A 20,835-nucleotide genomic window follows, 5' to 3' on the forward strand; every position below is an offset into this window, starting at 1 on the left:
TTTTGATTAGAAAAAAAACGAAAATGCTAAAAATTAAAAAATAAACAAAATCAGTCATTATTTTAGTCAAACCTTGTCATAATATCGTACAGTACTAAATAGATCGAGACAAAAATAAATTCATTTAAATTCACATGAATTCTCGAATTATACAAAAATATTTACTTATCATAAATAGTAACTAAAATATTAGACATTTCATTATTTTAATACCTACCTAGTGTATTTTATAAATATTTTTTCACTAGATCCATCTTCTAGGACAAAGTTATATATAATACAGTATCAATAAATCAAATCACATGAACATTTTGCGACGTAAGATGATCACTTGAACCATTATACCTTAGCCGCGAGATAGTCCGAAACTGCTGTAGTTACATAACAAACGAAACAAAACTGGATTGTATGCATAAATTTGGTTATTAGGCTTTCAGTCGCTGCAATCCACAAAGATAAGATAATCAAGTCACACACACATAGTGGAATCTATGCATTGGAAAATGCATTTCGCTTCTATCTTACATTTGATTCACTAGCCGTAGTGCATGATTTGCTCGCTCACAATCGATGAGTCTTTTACAAGTATAAAACTATGAATAGTTAAAGTAAAATAGACCTAATGTTATACGTGTTAGAATCGCAAATCCTGTACTTCTGCTTTTTTTAAACTTTGTCAGAAGTCAGAGCTAAAAAATTTAGCCAAATTCGAGCTTTAACAAAATCAAAACAAGATCTATTTTACTCCAACACAGCACAGTATTTTCATGTTAACGACTCCTCGATTGTAAGCGAAGAAATTTTGTACTAAGGCTACGGATTACGGTGGAATTACAGCGTTTTCGCTATATTTATTTCTCAGCGGAAGTGTGCTAATGGCCTTAGAGCGTGATCTAGCAGGGCGTTTAGTTTGCGACTGATTGCAGACGTATTTTCGCAGCAAAACAGTCGCTCGCTGAAATACTTAACTATTTCGGCGGTTAATATTAAGCGCGCAGTCAAAATATTAACCGGAATTAACAGAAAACGCCCATAAAAACGAGATAGGAAACAACATAAACAAATCTAGGCATTTCCGAAATTTAAATTAAATTAAATTAAATCAAATATTCCATATCAATATGTAGCAAGATATGTACAGGTTCTGGATTAATTCCAATTTATCATAATCAATACTTGACATAGAATACCATTATAATGATATTTTTATACAATTGAAACTAGTAATACAAATTCGTTACAATTATTAATATGAACTTCAAATACCAATTATTATTGATATTTTCCAGAACGACAAGGATATGGATTAGAAATGAATTTGTGGAAAATATATATAATAATATTTTAATAAGAATACTACAATTTTTTAATTAATACCTATTTAGACAATTCGAATCAAGCCCACAGTAACACTGTGATATTATTTAGATAAACAAATAAATCAAACAGTACATACAAATAAGTATGAAAAAGCTAATGACAGTGGCTGAGATCCGAAATTGAAAATCAAAATTAGGCCTAGTTGTATAGGGTCAACAATCTAGTGGTTACAATTTCATTTCAATCCAAACTTAATTGAAAAAAATCAAAACACTCCATTATTACACACATCTTGAAAAAGTCACAAACAGATAAATTGTCCACAAATTTTAAGGACTACACACAAAATGCGTTCAACAACAAGTGATTCGGTGCACTCACATTAGTAACTTGTCCGTGTTATTATTTATAAAAAAGTTCACTATAATTATTAACATATGACGATTTAAACTCAGAAAAATATGGTCAACGTATGCTAGACCAGTTTCAGACCCCGCCAGGGTCCATAATCAGAAGCTCGCTTCAACTGTAGATTCCGTACGGGTCCTAAATTAGTCAGGTAACACAGACTTAAATTCCTCTGAGTTCAAGCCGTTATTTATTCATAACTAGGAGTAACACTCACTATAGTTTAATCTGAATAAAGTTCACTGAGTTCCGTAAGTTTTAGTATTTATTTATATAAACAGTATTTCGTCATAGGCCTCCCGCTACTCGGTCATGAGTTCTGGGCTGAGTCTGTCAGCGTTGAAGTTCTCCATGCTCCACATTTGTCTGTTCTCAGATTCGTTGCAAGTTTCCATGACGATCTTGTCCTTGTTCCTTGATATCGCCATGCATTTCTCACTGGATCCATGTTTTATTAACTTCGTCTGTAACAACATACATTTTATGGTTTACGACCTGCCAATCAGTTATTGGGTTTGGGTCTTTACTAAAAGCTTTATGCATCCAGTTTAGAAATCGTAGGGAATTTAAAAACGCTTCATCAAGTAAAAATATACACCAAATATCTAACCTTATATTTAAACAATTTATTATTTACTTACTTATTATGAAAGATAGACTATACAATTTATACCACCTAGAGTTATTCTTGTGTTGACAAGAATAACTGTGGGTAGTATATCAATACTTCAATATTACTATATAATGGGGGTTGATCTAAACTTATGGGGGTTGTTATAGAAAATCAGTTAGCAACTTTATATTGGGAAAGACTTTAATGAAATAAACGAAAAACCAACATTAAATAATAAATAAATAAATATACTACGACAATACACACATCGCCATCAAAGTAAGCGTAGCTTGTGTTATGGGTACTGAGATAGCTGATGAATATTTTTTTATGAATATAATACACATAAATACTTATAATATATAGATAAACACCCAGACACTGAAAAACATTCTTGTTCATCACACAAACATTCTCCAGTTGTGGGAATCGAACCCACGGCCTTGGACTCAGAAAGCAGGGTCGCTGCCCACTGCGCCACTCGGACGTCGATAAGCATTAGCAGTTATTTTACATCTTAAACAAAACAAAGTAATAAATTCATCAAAGTCATAATATGACGACGGTGCCAGTGAAGGGCTGACATGGTTGAGGCTGGGATGGTGTGGAAAAATGTTATCAAAATAATAATGTTACAAAAATGTATGTGTGTATCAGTTAATAAGAAGAAGAAGAGACATAGAAGAACTTTGAGCTGAACTCAGATCTGAGATAGAATTTATGAAAAAATCGAATCAATACAAAAGTTTTACAAATCTGACGTATTATGTCAAACTTACATTGTGGTCATAAAGCCATAGCTGATTACCCTTAGCACCGTGACAAGGGTAAAGCACGACGTCGTGGCCCGAATAATCGAGGCAGGTCTCATCACGACGGATTTCACCATTCTTCGAGTACATCCAGTACTGAAAAAAGTTTAATAAATGTTTTAGTAACATTAATTTTAAATAAAGAAATATTAAATATTCTTATACAATTTTATAAAACAAAAATCCCTACAATGTATATTTGACTACCCAAACCAACCCATACATAAAAAGGAATGCTAGGAATTATTAAAATAAATATTCATGAAAACATGTAATTTGGTTTGAACTCAGAAACAGAAAAACTCTGTTAATAAATCATCCATCCACCAACATAAGTGAGAATCCAATAACATATTAAGAGCGCTTCTATGTTTTTATTTCGTGAAATAGCCATAATATTTTACGAATACTGCTTTAGTTTAAATTCAATGTTAAATTGGGATATTCACGTAATTATTTATACATGACGTTGTAATACATTTTATTAAATAGATGGAGAATTTACAATTTGAGTAATAATGAAATATTTATGTGTAAATTAAGATAATAAAGATTTAAATAATCTAACTTGTTAAATAAGCTTACAAACTAATAAAATATACCTAGCGGCAGTACCAATAGTTTAAGATCGAATTAAAAATAATATCAGTTAATAAGAAGAAGTACCAATTTGATTTCCCTGTAATAAAAGTAACGTGCGTGACCAACCACGATGTGAAGATAAAAAATCTAAATGTTAAATTTAGACCTGCATGAATGACAAAAACTATTTCGTTAAATGTTATCGTAACGTCGCATTAGTATATAAATGGAAAATACGGTTCAAAACGTATGCGTGCGAAATAAGCAACAAATTTACCAGCACGCAACAGCTTCGTTGATTAGTAATGCCAAAGTAGTGTGATACAAAACATAAGGGGGGTTATTTTATTCCAATATGTGGTTATAAAACATTCACGGCGTGCACCAAAACCTATAGTATACAAGACAAAGCAAAAGCATAGATTAATTCATTCTTGGAGTTTGTAGACAAACCTGGTTGCCGTATTCTCCATGGCATGGCCATACATTAACTGGCTTCTTCATATCTTCCGGACCTGCTGCCGAGTCGACGCACATATCCGTCGAGGGATTCGCGATCTAATGTCATCCATAATTTAAAAAGGCGTGCCAAAGCAAGCGTGCTGGTGACACTATTACTTGAAGCATTTTGTATAAATTTAGCTTACTACTCTACAAGTAATAATGTCGTGATGAAAATGAAATGACTGATGAACAAAACAAAAGTGTGCCACTTATTCCTCATACAAGAATAAGTTCGGTGGTGCGTTTAGATAGCCCATTTCTATTGAACACGCCACTCGGATTTCCAAACTGTCAATACCTGATTGCCACCAGCGCCATGGCACGAGTGCAACATTATGGGCTCTGTTTCTTCTTGAGTTTCCTCTATAGATACACCATCGAGGCAGTTACGGTGACCGTTTGCTTCAGTTCGAATCTAACGGTTTATATAAAAATACTAAAATCGACAATTTCGTGCATACTGTGCTATAGAAAAAAAAACCGTGCGATTTTAAACATGCTGGGAAATTAAGGTGCAGATAAACATTAACATAATAAAATGGTCGAAATGATTTTTCACTGTGGTACTGCCGCATCGGGTGAAATTTTAAACGACAGAAGACCTGATTTCCTCCCTGCCGGTGACACGGGTAAAGTCCGACGGGCTTATGATGGTTGGACTTGTGGCCTGGCGAATCCAGGCATGTCTTATCGAAGCCGACATTTCGAATCTGCACAAGTAATAATTTTGAAGGACACGTTACACACAGCACAGTTAAAAATTTGCACTCAGGGTTTTCATAGACATCAATAGAAATTTTAGCACGGATATAGTTCACATCTTTGGCGAAAATAACCTTTTGCAAATGTTGCAAACGTTAAAAATTTTAAAACAAATTTACAAAATATTATATTATTTATAATAGGAACAATGTTTTATTTTTTTGGATGCTTCTAAAAATTATAAATGATGAAGCATGAATTCAACGAATGAGTTATTAAAAGAGTTAATACAAACCTCGCCATGAGCAACGGATTCTCCTGGAATAAATAGTTCTGGATAAATGTTTTTCAAGTACCACTCAAATGATTTGCAGCCTAGTTTTTCCCTTAACGCTTTCCGGCTACTTATGTCACCATAATCACCTTTATCGTTACCGACTCGTTGATAATAATATTTGGCGTAGTCATCTAGCCAAACCTAAAATGTAGAAAAATGTATATTACCAAAGTAACGAGGTTTCAAAACTTCGGTATGTCATTAACATAATATATTATTCAAACCATACCTCAGCTAATCTAACTGAATTCTTCTTAAGGACATTCACACCAGTTCGCCATTTATAAGGAGACCTCTTTCTAAATATGTGACCAACATGTGAGCATGGGACGATTTCCAAAGTTCCTCCACACATCCAACTTTTGAATGACAGTTCTAGGTTTTCTCCACCCCAAATATCAAAACCGCTATCGTAAGTTCCCAGTCTTTCGAAAAATTCCTTGTCAATTGCAAAGAGTCCACCAGCCATAGTTGGAGACCAAACTGGTTCCGCTGTATGTTTGTGTCGAGCTCTTTCGTTAGCTGGTACGGGATGCCAATTGAACTGTAGATTCCAATCGAAACCGCCGACGTTGACTGACGAGGAGTCCCTGTAGTGGTACTCGAGGGTATTATCATCGATAACGTCAATTACTGGACACACCACTGTAGTTTTGTTTCGAGCAATTCTATCTAACAAGGGCTCCAACCAACCTGCAAATAATTTCAGATAAAATTCGTTCGTGAAGGTATAATTTGTTTTTATATGGACATTCAGCAATTATAGAAAAGCTATCGACAATTTTGTTAATACTACGCATGTAGTTTGAAAATTGAATACTAACGAAAATAATTACTGACTAATATTTTAAGGGGTACCATAATATGAATATCGATAAAAATAATTTAGTTGAATAAATGATTGTTAGTAATTTTTTTTAATATCAGTTAATCAAACTCACCTTCTGTGCATTCGCAATGGCTGTCAAGGTACGTGAGCACAGGAGCGGTGACGTATCGGGCCCCGAGCAGCCTTGCTCTAATGAGACCCTCTCTACGAGTGGCACGGACTATCCTGACTTTAGGTAGAGACGACATGTAGTCGTCTAACTGTTGCATCAGGTGCGCTGGAATCAAGATTTATCGTATTTAAGACATGACTTACGAGTATATATAAAGAAACCTATTTGAAACTGGCATGCAGGTTTCCTAACGATGTTTTCGTAACGGTAAAAGCAAGATATATTTGAAATGGTCAAATTAAAAAAACCAAATGATCCCCCGAAAGGGAGCCAAAGCTTTAACCACTATGGTATCTCTGTTTCTTTAAAGAAACAATATACACTTACGCATATCCGAAAAGTCGTCAACAAGAATAATTTCCTTTATCAAGTGTGGAGGTGATCTGTCAATAACTGAGTGAACTGTTCTGAGAAGCACTGACCATGCTTCATTGTGGAAACAGATCACAACAGAAGTCTGAGGTAGATCTTCTAAATAGCGTCCTGGTTGTTTACACCTGATAAAATATTAAATCAAATCAGTGTCTATTTGTTTATCCATATAATTATCTTTAACGTGGCAGTTTCTTTTACTTTTTATAAATTTGATTGGAAATTAGTTGAAATCCTAGAACATTTTATCGGGTAGATATATGGATGGTTTTAGAAATATCCTAAATTCTCTTTTATTGTTTTTTTTTTTTATTTAATTAATTCTCTTACCATTCGTCTCGCGGGTCAGGTAACTTCCTTTTAATGGATATCAGGTCGCTCGCATATTGATTAAAGGCATTCTTCTTCCATCCCTCTGATACCGCAAGTTTTGCATCCTCACTCATGTTCGCTGGTAAAACGACCGGTTTACCGAGTTCACCCGGTGCGTTGTCCGAACCAGGAGCAGCAATTACTCCAAGGCCTTTGGAGCAAAAATAATGAAACGTTTTGATATTTTTAAATTGATTTCAAATCATTTGAAGGTTTACAAATCAAAGTCAAATTCGACAATGCCTTTGCGTAAAGTTTTAACCTCAACAATTATTAATTTTAGAATAGTATATTAGTAATCGTATATTATTTACAAACTAAGTAATTAAATCTATCAATGTATTGCTAACATCACGTACTCATTCAATGTGGTTTAAAGAAATAATAATTTATTGGTCTATTTATTATTTTTTACTATCTAACATATAATTATAATGACAAAGCGTTTATATATTTACTTTTTATTAAATAAAAAGTAAATATATATAAAACGTTGCAACTAAGTAGGTCTATTCGATATACGTAAGGACTTATCACCAGGCTCGGTGAAATCTAAGCACTGGTCCATATCTAAATCGGAAATCCGTCAACATGTCACGTCCGATACGTGTGAAATAGGTCTAAAACTAGCGATTAATAATATCCCTCCGCCTCGTCAGAATACCGCAATATTAATTGAAGTTTCACTCTAATTTACGAATAGCACTTACATTGATGCTACCCTGAAAGACATTAATCGCTAAAGTAACGATGGGTTAATTGAATTCGCTTCGGCCTTATCTTCGTAGATGATTGTTTAATATGTTTATTAGGTACAATCTTCGTTTTGTTATATTTTAATCGCTTACTTTTACTCAATAGAATATTAAGACTAAGTTAAAAATGATTACTTAAATGAAGTGATATATTAACATTATGTTAAAATAAATAATGAGAAATTATAATAAAATGTAAAACCAGGTTTACAAATTGTTGGAAAAAAGCAATTAGTATTATTACCTTCTCTCCCCAAGATTCGACCCATCCAATCGACTCGCGTTGGTGCTGTGGTGGATAAAGGAATATTAACATGCATTATATCTACATTGTCTATAAATACATATAGTATCCGACAGCAAATTATGTACATCATCGCAGAAGATTGTGCTGAAGTAGCTCATTGATACGTTTCTAGTATACGAGGATGTGCATGGTCAAATACAATTTTGGGTCTACAATCATGCATTGACATTTTAATTTAACATTCTTAAAATTTGTAACGTAAAATTGTAAATTTGTTCTGTAAACATATACAGAATTGGCTAAATCACAAAGATAACATGGAAACCCAAAACACAAGACCTTACGGGGATGATTATTTATATTATTTGAATTAGAAAACGAAAAAATATATTTTTTAATGTAAAACGTGTATCCTGGGATAGTTTCATTTTACATTCATTGGAATCTGTAACGTCTCTCCTCATTACCATTTCTATTGCGGGGGCAAGCGGAGAGACAATCGCAGAGTTTCTAAGGAACTAGGGACAATACGAGAGGGGGAACTCTAATGGCTCCGTGATTTACAACGGTCATAAAATAGTGACAGGCGATATAGCTTACGGAGATAGCGGAAAAGGTGAAATTTGCAGTGATTAAATGACATAAACGATATTAACATAAAAATTATGCGTCCATCAAAATATAAAAATCATCAAAATTATTGACATAAAAGAACAATGTTTAGTAACAATTAAACATAAAATATAGAAAAGATATATAAGCAAAGGCAATTTGAAGAGTAGCAAAACTTGTAATTGTTAGCGATAAATATATTCATGCATAGTCATAATACATTAAATTTTATCAGCATCTTACGAATACACCGAAACCTCGTGCAATTTCCAAATTAAGAAAATTATGCTCACCATCGGATAAATTATTGCCATAGGATTCGCTTTTCTTTTTGGTTGATGAGGGCTTAGCCATTTTTAGTGGCTTCGCTTCTGGATCTTCATATTCGATAGGCGGTGCGCCAATGGCATTTCTTGCTCCACCATTAGTCGTAAGCAATGCTACCATAAACCACAAGGCTGTCAGAATCAGCACAGCTTTCAATATAAGCGTCCTTCTTCGTAAAAAGAACATGCTGTAGTATTTCATTTTATATTCTAATAATTCTCTAAAATTTATATGTTCAGTATGTTTTCATCTATTCGCCTCAATTAAACAATGACATTTGTAACCTACTACCTTTGACCTAATAATATAAAATCAGAAATATTTTACATAACTTTTGAGCAAAAATGTTTAAACTACCTATAATCACAAGGCGACTAGAATTAAATACTTAGATATGTCCAAGGTTCTTTAAGACTGATATTTGTTAGGATATGTTTCTAGATAAATGTTTTATTCCTGTTCACATGCTTTGGCGATCTAAGATTCTGGGCTATAATTTAGACTTCTCGTGGCCTTGATTTATGACTTTCTTTCTAGTTTTTTGATTCATTTCTAAAACCCTTTATCACGGAATCTTCTTCCATAGCATAAAACCTGTAAATAAAATGAAATGTTTATTAAATTCTCGAAAAAGAGATGTTAAATAATTAATTATTATCATCATTATCATCAATTCAACCAATTGAGGTCCACTGCTAGACATAAGCCTTTTGTAGGGCCGGTCCAGCGGCTTCTAGCATAGCTAGAGAGCTAGAGTCACTCAGCGGGCGATGGAGAGCCATCGCCCGCTGAGTGACTCTAAGTTGAAGCTTAAATTCATTTTAACTTTACTTCAATCCCCATGGAACTCTATACCTAGTCTAACGAGTAGCAAAAATCATATAAATATCCTAAACAATCTAACGAGAAAAACGTTGATTTTGATTAGACCTTGTTTCCATCTGAAAACCTTAATACATTTGTGATCCATCAAAATCCCCTACCCCGATCTTTCAGGGGAACCAACTCATCATATGCTCATCAGAATCCGTAAGCTAAAGAAAAGTTAGCAAAGAACATACTACCCATGACTTTTTATTTAACTGGTTCCATAATCAAGAAGCTCTAATGAACAATCAATAATTTACAAATGTAAATTTCTTTCTGCTTTATATGGCAACTTTATTTATAACAAGTTTTATACTCACTGTTAAATACGTTTCTGACGTAACAAGTGTCGCTCGTTGTCGTAGAATTCTGTAACAAAGAAAGATGACGTTAATATCTGATACAATATATACATGAATGTATATTAATAAGTAGTTTTATAAGTAATGAAAAGTTTCCGAATCAATAGTGTTCAAAACCAAGAGAGTGATAATAAATTTGATTTAAATCTTTACTGTTTCGAATGAAACATAAATAACACTGAATCGAAGTAGCGTCTATCTAAAAATCAGGCAGTTTGCTTCATGAAAATGTTTCCGAAATTCGGAAGAAAACGGGGAACACATTTCATGCCTTAGGCAAATTTAACTTCGATAGAATTTCAGTAATTAAATTATTTCTTAAATATTTAATTATAGCTAATAAAATGCATAAATCTTGTTTGTAATAAATTTAATTACTAGTAGATAAAGACAAATAATAAGTAAAATGAGAACAGACTCCCATTTATATCCATTAAGGTTTATGGTATAGGGTTGTATATATAATTGTACAATTCCGTACCCGCAAAGGTGTAAACGCTACAGCACTTAACGACCCCATTAGAATTCCATACGACGCGACGTCCAGGAAGATATATACAAGAGACACAACACCGCAAATATATACGATTAAAACTATTTAGGTACGTTTCGAGAAACATTTGCTTATTCTATTCGCAGTACGATAAATATTTGAAACGTGGATAAAATTTATTAATTCCCTGGACTAATTACTAAATTTTCTTTGCCATTTAAATAAATAATAACGTATGAAATTGCGTCCATATTTCAAGCATCTTTTTTGAATTTTGTTTTTCTAGAATAGCTATTTTCTTTGCAGTTGTTGAATTCATTCAAGCTGTTATCAAACTATTTCAAATATAAATAAAAAGAAAACAAAACAACTGAGAATTTAAGTTTTTACACTCACTAAGTGAACGTGAAATTGTCCTTTAGGGGGCCTGGGACTTAGTTTAAAATTCATCCGCTACAGAAGTTAATGCGCAATGAAGTTGGTGAACTTCGCTCTCTTGATGATATTATTGTTGTAAAGTACAGTTACCACTTCTGTGCCGTAGCAGTATATTATTATTAATGAAGGAGTAAAGAAACCACCCGCGTATCTATCTGCATTACCCTGAGACTAACTATCTCATTAAAATAACAACCGAAAGTTTCGAGAGAGAGCTATATTTACAATTCAAAATGCATTGAGTTCAGAACAACGTAATAGACTCAGCTTCTGCATATTATTAATATTTTTCTATGATTTTTTGATATTATTTTATCCCTTTTATTTTGTATCAGTTTCCGTGGTTCTAATTTATCGTACTTAATCTATTCTTGTTGATTAAGTGCGAACAATTAGATCTGGGTGAGGAAACCTGAATGCCTGAGAGTTATCCAGAATGTTCCCAAAGGCGTCAGAAGTTCACCAATCCGCACTTGGCCAGCGTGGTGGTCTACGGCTTAAGTTCTTCTCACAGAGAAGACCCTAAACTCGTGCCCTGTACTGGGCCATTATTGGGTTGATAATGACGAATCCTTTCAATCTTGCAATTGCATCAAGGCTCTTAACACCTAGTTTTTCAATACATTCACATTTCTAATCTTCTTCCTGCCACGCTCCGATCCAATTTCTATTAGTTACTGAAAGGGTCACTCCATTGCGTAGCCTATAATTTACGTCACATAGGCTGCTTCTGAGAAATAATCTCAGAAGCAGCCTGGATTATGCCTTGTAATTTATTCCCATCACACGTTTTATTTACTATAACCGGAATCATCGAGAATAAAAGTTCTTGGTTTGACTTTTTCGACTGTGTGTTGCATGTCGCGTGACGGTCACCTGCGAAGTAGGGATAAAGTGACAAGCGCTCGTAAGAGCAGTCGAGGACAATAAGGCGGCGCCTCGCATAAGCTGACCGTGTAGTGTATAGACTATCACTCATTTGTGTTAGTGCTTCATGAAATATTGGTTACATTTATAAAATGTGATGAAGATGGAATTGATAATGAAATGATTGAAAATAATTGAAAAACGGATCAAAATTATCGATTATAAAACATTGTTTTTTTTTTATTTGTGTATGTCCTCTAAATAATTGCTAAGTATTATGTTTGTCGTACTCTAAGACACAGAGTTCAATAAAATATTAGTTGGAGACCTAATCTACTTTTATCATTTCCCATTATCATTCCCATTTTCCAAGTAGCGTAGCTTCATCCATCTTAATTTTAAGATTGATGAAGCGATTTTTATAGACTTAATGGAATATTATTCCGAATTTTTTTAGTTAAATGTCCACCATGTCTATAATTAGAAAAAAAAGTTTTACTTTTACCGTGGTTTCATAAAACAAAATTAAATTTTTTCGATAGGTTCATGATAAAGCATTTACCTGTACCGTATATAATGTAATCAAACAACGTAGTGGTTACTCATTTGGTAAATCTCACTTAAGCCTATAAAGGTATTAAAATTCAAAGTTCATAAGAATACAATTTCACGTGCCGTAATAAAAGCTTAAAGGCTAAATAATAAAAGGAAACTTATTACCGCAGAAAATTTATGACATGATGTTATAATGTGAACGTTTAATATGAGTTTCAGCACTTCAATAGTGTATTAAATTACGTAATATTTCATTATACATAATATCTGAACACGATGTAGACGTGTAACTCATGTAATTAATACGAAAGCAATAAAGTATTCAGCAACTTTGTGAATATATCGAGTAGGAATAAAGTTATAAAAGCGAAGTTTTTGCCGCAAGCATGTCTCGCGGGTGTTTCAATGGTAAAATTATATTACGATAATACGTTAGGTAAACCAGTTAAACCACCCCTAATAATTTTAGAGCGACAATGAAGCTTAGGAAAATATTGACAGTGATTTCCGTCTTCTTATCAACATAATAATAAAAAATATTGGCAAAACACTGCAGAATTCTCATTCGTTCTCGTACTTCTCATTTTAATAGACAATGGATGGAATAACTTATAAGAGCGTAATTTGTTTTCATTATCCAATAGGAAACTAGAAACGGAGATAGCGCAGTTGTAAAAAAATAATGAAATGTATCGTCAATAAATATTTGAAAACTCAATGTACCTATGTTCAAAAAAAATTCTAAATTTAAGAAAGAATGGGACTGCATTGATTTGAACATTAGAAGTACGAATAAACTTGCAGTGCAATATACTTGGTAACATAACAAATCATGATTCGTTTAAAGGAAATTTCATATAATTTTAGGTACAATAAAGTTCAAAGTTTGCATAAAACGTAAGTTTAAAGAAAAGTCCTATTATAATGTAAAGGATAAAAGACTATACGCTATGGTATTGCTTTAATCAGGTTGTTATTCTAATAATTTTAATGGATAATGTGTGTGAGATGGTGATACCAAAAAAGAACACCCGGCTAAGTTTGTTGTGGGCTTCTTAGATAGGACGCGTTTGGAAACCTCATAGTTTAAAGTTTAAGAATATGGTTATCGCTATCATCTCACTACCATGTACACATTTCTCATGGTACCTACGCACCGTAAGTGCCATGCTATGGGCCTACTTGGTTAGGGCTTCGGCCTCTCTTTGGGTGGGATCGAGTTCGATCCCCGGTACGCACCTGTAACTTATCGGAGTTATGTGCGTTTTTAACAGCACATGCTTTAACGGTAAGAAAACAGCGTGAGGAAACCTACATGCCTAAGAGTTTTCCACATAGTTCTCAAAGGCGTGTGAAGTCTACCAATACGCACTTGGCCAGCATCGTGGACTGCAACCTAAGCTTATCTCATTCTGATAGGAGACCCGTGCCCTGTAGTTGACTGCTAATTGGTTCGTCAATCGTCACCATGACGATGGCATGTAAACCGCTTCCTTAATTTTGTAAAATGTATCACAAAATTTGTTACTTACAGTATGTAGTACATTGAGATGTAAATAACTTAGCATGCACTTAGTATAATAATGCCAGAACCAAATATAGGAGCTCCAGAGAAAATAATAGTTTGTTTATGTGTTTGTGAATAGTCACAAAAAAGGTTGTAATCATTTATATTGAATTGCTTTTTCTTACATATTTAGCAAAGCGAAAGCTCCGAATTCTGGCAAGTTCAACCGAATTTTCATTCATAATATTTGAATTTTTACATAAAAAAACCAATTGTTTTCAATAATTCTCTTTTTTATTATGTACAACAGTGCACAAATTATCTCATAGGTCACCCATACCTACCTGGCCTGGCTAATGATGGTCATATATCAGCGCACCCGTAGAATCCCCGGTAATTGGCCGTGCGGGTCGGAATCGTGTAATTCCATTAGTTCACTACCTAAGAGCTATCGATTTTCTGACTGGTAAGCCGATTAATTTATCTAATTGTCAACTGTATTTAGTTCCTACATTAGTGGCTTTCCATTTGTTTAATGCTTACCTTTTAAATGATTCATATTGAAGACGATTTTTTTCGATTAACGTTTCCATAAATGATATAATTTTTTTTACCTTAATTGTTATTTATGTTTTCTAAATCAAACTCAACTTTATATTCAATCTTAAGTTCTTTAGTAATCGTATTCTTAAGCTCCTTGTGGTAAAGGCAGATAAGGATATAGTTGTCACCACCCCTTTTCCTCCGGTTGGTGTCGTACGAGGCGACTAAGCGAATCTAAACTAATATTATAAATGTCAATGTAAGTTTGTCTGTTACGCTTTCACGCAAAAACTACTTAACCGATCCTCCTGAAACTTTGTACACATATTCTTGGAAGTGTTAGAAGTAATATAGAATACTTTTTATCCCGACATTAAGCTCGGTTCCTTTGGGAAAGGGGATGAAAGTGTTTGACGATTTTACACCATAACTCCGACAAATTATAACCGATTTAAATAATTATTTTTGTACTATAGAGTTTATAATATGTGTTTAATTTTGCCCAAACTATTGTTGGAGATAAAGGACAGAACTCCTCAGCGGACAGCAGCAAACCCTTCATTTAAGACTTAGCGATACTGAATACTTTAATTTTTTTTAGATCTACAACTAAATTTAATGCCACATCAAAGAACAAAATCAAACGCAGACGAAGTCGCGGGCAACTGCTAGTATAATATAATAATGGGCATCAGCATCCTTTGTGCTACTACTACAATCACCAACCCATCTGCCCAGTAAGTTTCTTTGTCATCTACAATATAGGTTATACATTATATAAAAATTTACCATCGTTCTAGTATCCAGCATCGATAATTTTCAAAATTCCGCTCATCGAGGCGTAAGAGATTGCAAGACATAGTGTACGTAACCTTAGCTGATAGATAATATATCGCACATGCAACCTAGAATGCGAACTGCAAGGCAACACAAAAGGGCACTGACCGCCCTCCTGCCCGCCTCCTCTCCCCCGAGAATTCTGCTAATGACATTTGTGAGGTATTAAACCCGTCGCTGCATCGAGCAAATGCAATGCCCTTTTTCCTCCAGTCATTTTTACTCCGATGTTCCTTTCTTCTTTTTAAGTTAAATTGAATATGAGAAACACGTTATTTCATTTTTCTATCACTTTTATAGCACAACATACTAGGAACGACTCCATTGGAAATACTTAGATCAGTTATTCTTTTAAAAATATTCTACTTTAGCCAAAAATCTAATTGGTTTTTTTGGGATGGGTCGTTTAATATTATCAGAATATTGCGCATGCGATGTAATGATATGTAGTGGTTAGGCGATTTCTATAAAAGAGAGGACTTTTATCGTGATAACAAAATTTTCTCAGATTAAAATCCAGAAGAGTAGGTACTTACATTCTGATAAACTTTTTACTTAATAAATTCGCTGGAATGAAATCCATAAAGATTTCTTTACCTGTGACGTTTATTTTTTGCAAATCCTATGAAACTGTTTTCATCCATTATATTAGTGCTAATTGCATGTTATAAGACCATTATACGATCATTAATTGAGCACAATACCTCAATAAGCTTAAGAGTTATCTCATCTGTGTATTGAACTATCGGATTGAATAGTACGAACGCACGCCACTTATAACAATTAACAAGTGCTTAATCGCTCATTGAAACAAGTAACGTTATTATCAGATTTCCATAACCTCAGCTATGATATCTTTGAATGAGGAGTAGTCAGTGGTTCATTTTTACGTCTGGGGTAACAGATTTGTATCGCTTTCAAATGATAAAAGGCTGCCTTGAGCTGGATCTATGTAGAGAGCCCGGTGATACGCTTTATATGAAGATGTGCGCGAGTCTTTCGTGATAAAATGATGACGTGCGTGCACGCCTTCTTATAATTATGATGTTTGGCTTCGGTCAGCCTTCTGATTGCTCACGACATAACACGGATAACTAATGTAAGTTAGCCGTCTAACTTTATAAGTTACATATGGAGCTCCATACTATTCCTTATATATAACTAAGTTATATATGGAGAACAGTTCAAGCAAAGAGTAACGAAGAAAAACAGCTTCTACTCTTTCTACTTTTTGAAGCACGGGTCAAAGTTCAGGGTGTCAAATCAAGTGTAGCGATATACCTTATTTTTTAAGTAATGAATCTGTTGTTAAGTTAACATGTCACCAAATCACTAAAAGTTTTCAGTGAAACCATAGCAATTAGAATTACAAACATAAATCACAAAATTTACATGTAGGAGGCTAAAAGAAAAGCAAAATGAGAAAAAAACAGTCAGCTGTTATCTATAAATAATAGAAAATTTTAAATAAAATAATACAACGCAGTAATCGTGAGACGATACATTTATATATAGTTCTTCAATCTCATGAAGATGTTTAAATTAGTTTGTCTAAGAAGAAGCGTATATAGAACTTTAAGCCGTGATAGCCCAGCGGGTAAGACTTCAGCATCGTACTCAGGAGTACGATGCAATCCCCGCACGCAACTCCACCCTTTCGGAGTTATGTGCATTTGAAACAATTAAATCTCTTGCTTTAACACCGAAGGAAAAACATCCTTAGGACACCTGCACGCCTGAAAGTTTCACACAATGTTATCAAAGATATGTAAAGTCTACCAAACTGTACTTGGCCAGCGTGGTAGACGACCGACTTAAACCTTTCTCATTTTGAGAGTAGTGCCCTGTAGGCGAAAGGTAATGATTTAAAAATAAAAATTATGATGATTTCTAAAATTAAAATAGTAAATCCCGATAGAAAGAAGAAGAACAAGAACAAATTTTCAAAAATATTTTATTCATGTAGACCTTATAACAGGCACTTATAAAGCGTTCATACAATTAACATGTTACACTAATGTTAGTGATGGTGATAACTGCATTCGTTAACTCAAAACTAAAGCTAGGATAGGATAGGATAGGCTAACCTTAACTGAGAAAGCTCACAACGCTAATGATGGATCATGTTCCTAATTCACAAAAGGTCGGATTAATTAATTTAATAGCATTATTGGCTTCCGGTCCATTTAAATTGCCCATAATAACATTGTGTATCAATCAATTCGATCGGGTTATCTCACTCGCGAATTGAATAGCACGAATGCATGCAATGACAAATTATCAACCGATTAATTTGCAATCGAAATATCCACTCTCATTTATACCATGTGGGTTTGTGAGGTAGCTAACCAGTTCAAAATTGTGAAGATATAATAATAAAAATAACATAATTTATATCGGATAAAATTCCATAGCTTGTAACAATTATCTTATAAACTATAAATTAAAATTGGCCAAAAATATCGCCTTATTAAGCTTAGTACCATCTGATATGCAAGCAATACTCACTATTATGACATTTAAAAACCAAATATAAGCTTTTTCAAATATCATTCGAATATGTTCATCATTTATTATTATTAATATTTTGGTTTTTTTTTATATTCTGCCGGTGTTACTTTTAATAAGCAAATATATCTTCTTACAAAGGGTTTTTAGATTGTTTAAGCGAGCTTTAACAATTATTCTCAAAATAATTTAGTGATGATACCCGGGACGGCTTAACATGATCTCTGAAACACGTAGGTGGAAAACGCCAATTTCCTAAATCAAGACTGAGAATTGATTGTTTGAGAAATGAGGAAACCGAGTACAAAACAATTTCTGATCCACCTGAATATCAAACACAGGACCGACGGTAGAACGTGTGAAGTGAACGGTACTAAACAACGAGACAAATTTAATTAAGTATTTTCAGTTAGGTAGTCCTTTAAAATAAATTCAGTCGACAAACAGACTACTTTTAAAAAAAATATATTTGGGCATTAAATTGAATTTCAATATTAGTTTCAATATTATAGATATATGTGACAGTCGGATTTTGGAAGTAGAAACCTACATTAATTACTATAGCTGAGATTTCTCAACTAATAACTTTCAAAAGAAATTTATCTAAAAAAAAAAAATTTAAATTTAAATCTGTTTATTATAAATAAAAAATACATTTTTGTTTAAATCTCAATTACATTACGCTAATCTTCATTATAGAAGATTTTTGCGTTGCACAAATATATATTAATTAATGTTTAATGTAAGGAAAAAAAAAACAAAAGAAATATTTCTATAATGTTAATCAATAGAATTTGTAGAAATGGTCTGGATGAACACCCGCCTTGTAGTTTTTGCATGTACCCTGAATGTAATAACGTTTCAATTTGTTTTTGATTTGCTTCAGGTTCCAATAAAATACCGACTATAGAGCAATAACAGAAATGACATTAATTTGTTTATCTACGTTTTATAAAATTACTAGCCGTTTCCAGCCCGCTTCGCTGGGCGAATTGAAAAAGGAAATAAATTACATAAAGTTTCATTTTTATTTATTTTTTTCATATTTTTATTATTCTCCTTTTTTTTTATTTTTGTATGAACATAAATAGGCCCCGCGGATAGAACTGTAAGCATCGATATTGTTTAGACTTACTCAAATTCCAAATTCCATCGATTTAGCCTGTATCTTTCATCCAGGTGATTTTTCTCACTAATATTCATTGTAACTTTCAATGTGCAATCATTATAACATTTCCGTGCCTTTCTTCCAAAAATTAATAATAATTGACATGAAGAAAAAAATTTGAAATGAGCATTGAAAGTTTAAGTTAAAGTCATTGCAAGTCTCATATGTGAAGTTGAAATCTGTCTAGGTTCAAGTGCGACGAATTTTCTGTTAACTAAAATTTTCTCCGTGACATCAATTTTTTATAGAAAATTAATTGTGCATGTTTTTTATGAATTCTATTGGAATAAGTAACTAAATTTCTTTTCCACATCTCATGTGCTTGGAAAATGCATTCATTTTAATCTGTTACATTTCCGCGATCCCGCAATAAAAGAATTCGTCGGTTAAGTAGTCTGCAAAAGTAAAATGAATGTAAAATTCTTAGTCCGTTGATTGGATAGCTACATGTAAAGTTAAGTTTTTGAAACCTCTCAATGACTTTTTCTCCGCTGCCAAAAAGACGATTGTTGTAAGGAAATACACGAATATCCCTACATACACGAAGATCCCCACCAAATTTGGAGTCTGTAGAAGTTACAGGTTAGAAATAAAAATTTTAGATTTTAACACCCACCCCCGCAATTCCTGTCGGAAGTAGACTTTATTGAAATCCATTTTGAGATGTTCTTTATGTGAATAATAAAAGATTTAGAAAGAAGAAGATATTTAGAATTTTTAGAAGCTATATTTCGAAATTGAAATTTTTTATTGTTAACACCCACCCCCGCGAACCTTATTGGAGGTGATTCATTGTAAAATCCGCTCGAAGATCATTTTTATATTACATATAGAATACTCTCACTAAATTTGGAGTCTATAGGAGCTATCGCTTGGAAATTGAAAATTTTTATTGTTAACGCCCCCGCAATCTTCTTTGGGGTGGGTTATCGTAAAATTTGTTCATAAATCATTTTTACATCACTTATAGAAAATTCCTACAAAATTTGGAGCTTGTAGGAGCTTTAGCTGGAAAATTAAAAATATTAATTGTTAATACCCACCCCCGCAACCCCCTGTGGGGTGAGCTATCGTAAAATTCGTTCATAGCCTATTTCTACACCTTTTACAGAAGATTCCTACCAAATTTGAATTTGAAGTCTATAGGAGCTATAGTTTAAAAACGGGAATTGTTCATTGTTAACGCCCCCGTAATCCCCTTTGGGGAATGAATTTCTTAAAATATATTCATAGCTGACCTCTACATAGCAAAAGTAATATTCCTACCAAGTTTCACGTTTCTAAGTCTTATGGTTCCCGAGATTTCGTGGTGAGTGACTATATAGATGGGAATTCTTCGATTATCATCGAAATTTTTAACTTTTTATCGGGCTTTTTTAAAATTTTCTTACATACAAAACTTTCTCCTGACAATTCTGAAGATAAAAAAAGCCCAATTGGTCCAGCCGTTCTCCACTACCGTGAGTAGATTCTTAGCTGAATGTAAAAAACCATAATCCGTTTAATACACTCTGTTGAAATCCATGAAAACAAAAGAATCAAGAGAAAATGCTTATCTTTTGTTTTTATTAGCGGGATAAATGTTCATAAAAGTAAAACAGCAATAAAAAAATGAAGGAATGTTGGAATTCAAAAAATAGATAGCCATAAACCATCTAGGAAAAATTTCGCATCGAATGGTGGTAGTTTCATGTCGATACGATCAGTGGTTTAGGCGTGATTGAGC

The 20,835-nt window shown here is 33.3% G+C and overlaps 1 protein-coding gene across 3 annotated transcripts in view; it reads right to left on the minus strand.

Annotated features, from left to right (window-relative positions):
* Nucleotides 1–202: 202 nt before the first annotated feature.
* The window catches only part of LOC120628727 (putative polypeptide N-acetylgalactosaminyltransferase 9), a 197,864-nt gene continuing 177,231 nt past the window's right edge, over nt 203–20,835 (minus strand). The window contains exons 4-14 of one of the 3 annotated variants that reach the window (XM_039897307.1): nt 10,152–10,200; nt 8,931–9,558; nt 8,023–8,067; nt 6,982–7,174; nt 6,607–6,776; nt 6,220–6,384; nt 5,508–5,971; nt 5,237–5,419; nt 4,189–4,293; nt 3,121–3,249; nt 203–2,192 (exon numbers count right to left, since the gene is read on the minus strand). In XM_039897307.1, the coding sequence (XP_039753241.1) occupies nt 2,031–2,192; nt 3,121–3,249; nt 4,189–4,293; nt 5,237–5,419; nt 5,508–5,971; nt 6,220–6,384; nt 6,607–6,776; nt 6,982–7,174; nt 8,023–8,067; nt 8,931–9,165 (1,851 nt within the window). In that variant the 5' untranslated portion in view covers nt 9,166–9,558; nt 10,152–10,200 and the 3' untranslated portion in view covers nt 203–2,030. Of the gene's footprint in view, nt 2,193–3,120; nt 3,250–4,188; nt 4,294–4,841; nt 4,950–5,236; nt 5,420–5,507; nt 5,972–6,219; nt 6,385–6,606; nt 6,777–6,981; nt 7,175–8,022; nt 8,068–8,930; nt 9,559–10,151; nt 10,201–20,835 lie in introns of all 3 variants that reach the window. The other 2 variants (XM_039897306.1, XM_039897308.1) reach the window with 2 other exon arrangements.

The sequence above is a fragment of the Pararge aegeria genome, chromosome 13 (genome assembly GCF_905163445.1).
Source record: "Pararge aegeria chromosome 13, ilParAegt1.1, whole genome shotgun sequence".
NCBI lineage: Eukaryota > Metazoa > Arthropoda > Insecta > Lepidoptera > Nymphalidae > Pararge > Pararge aegeria.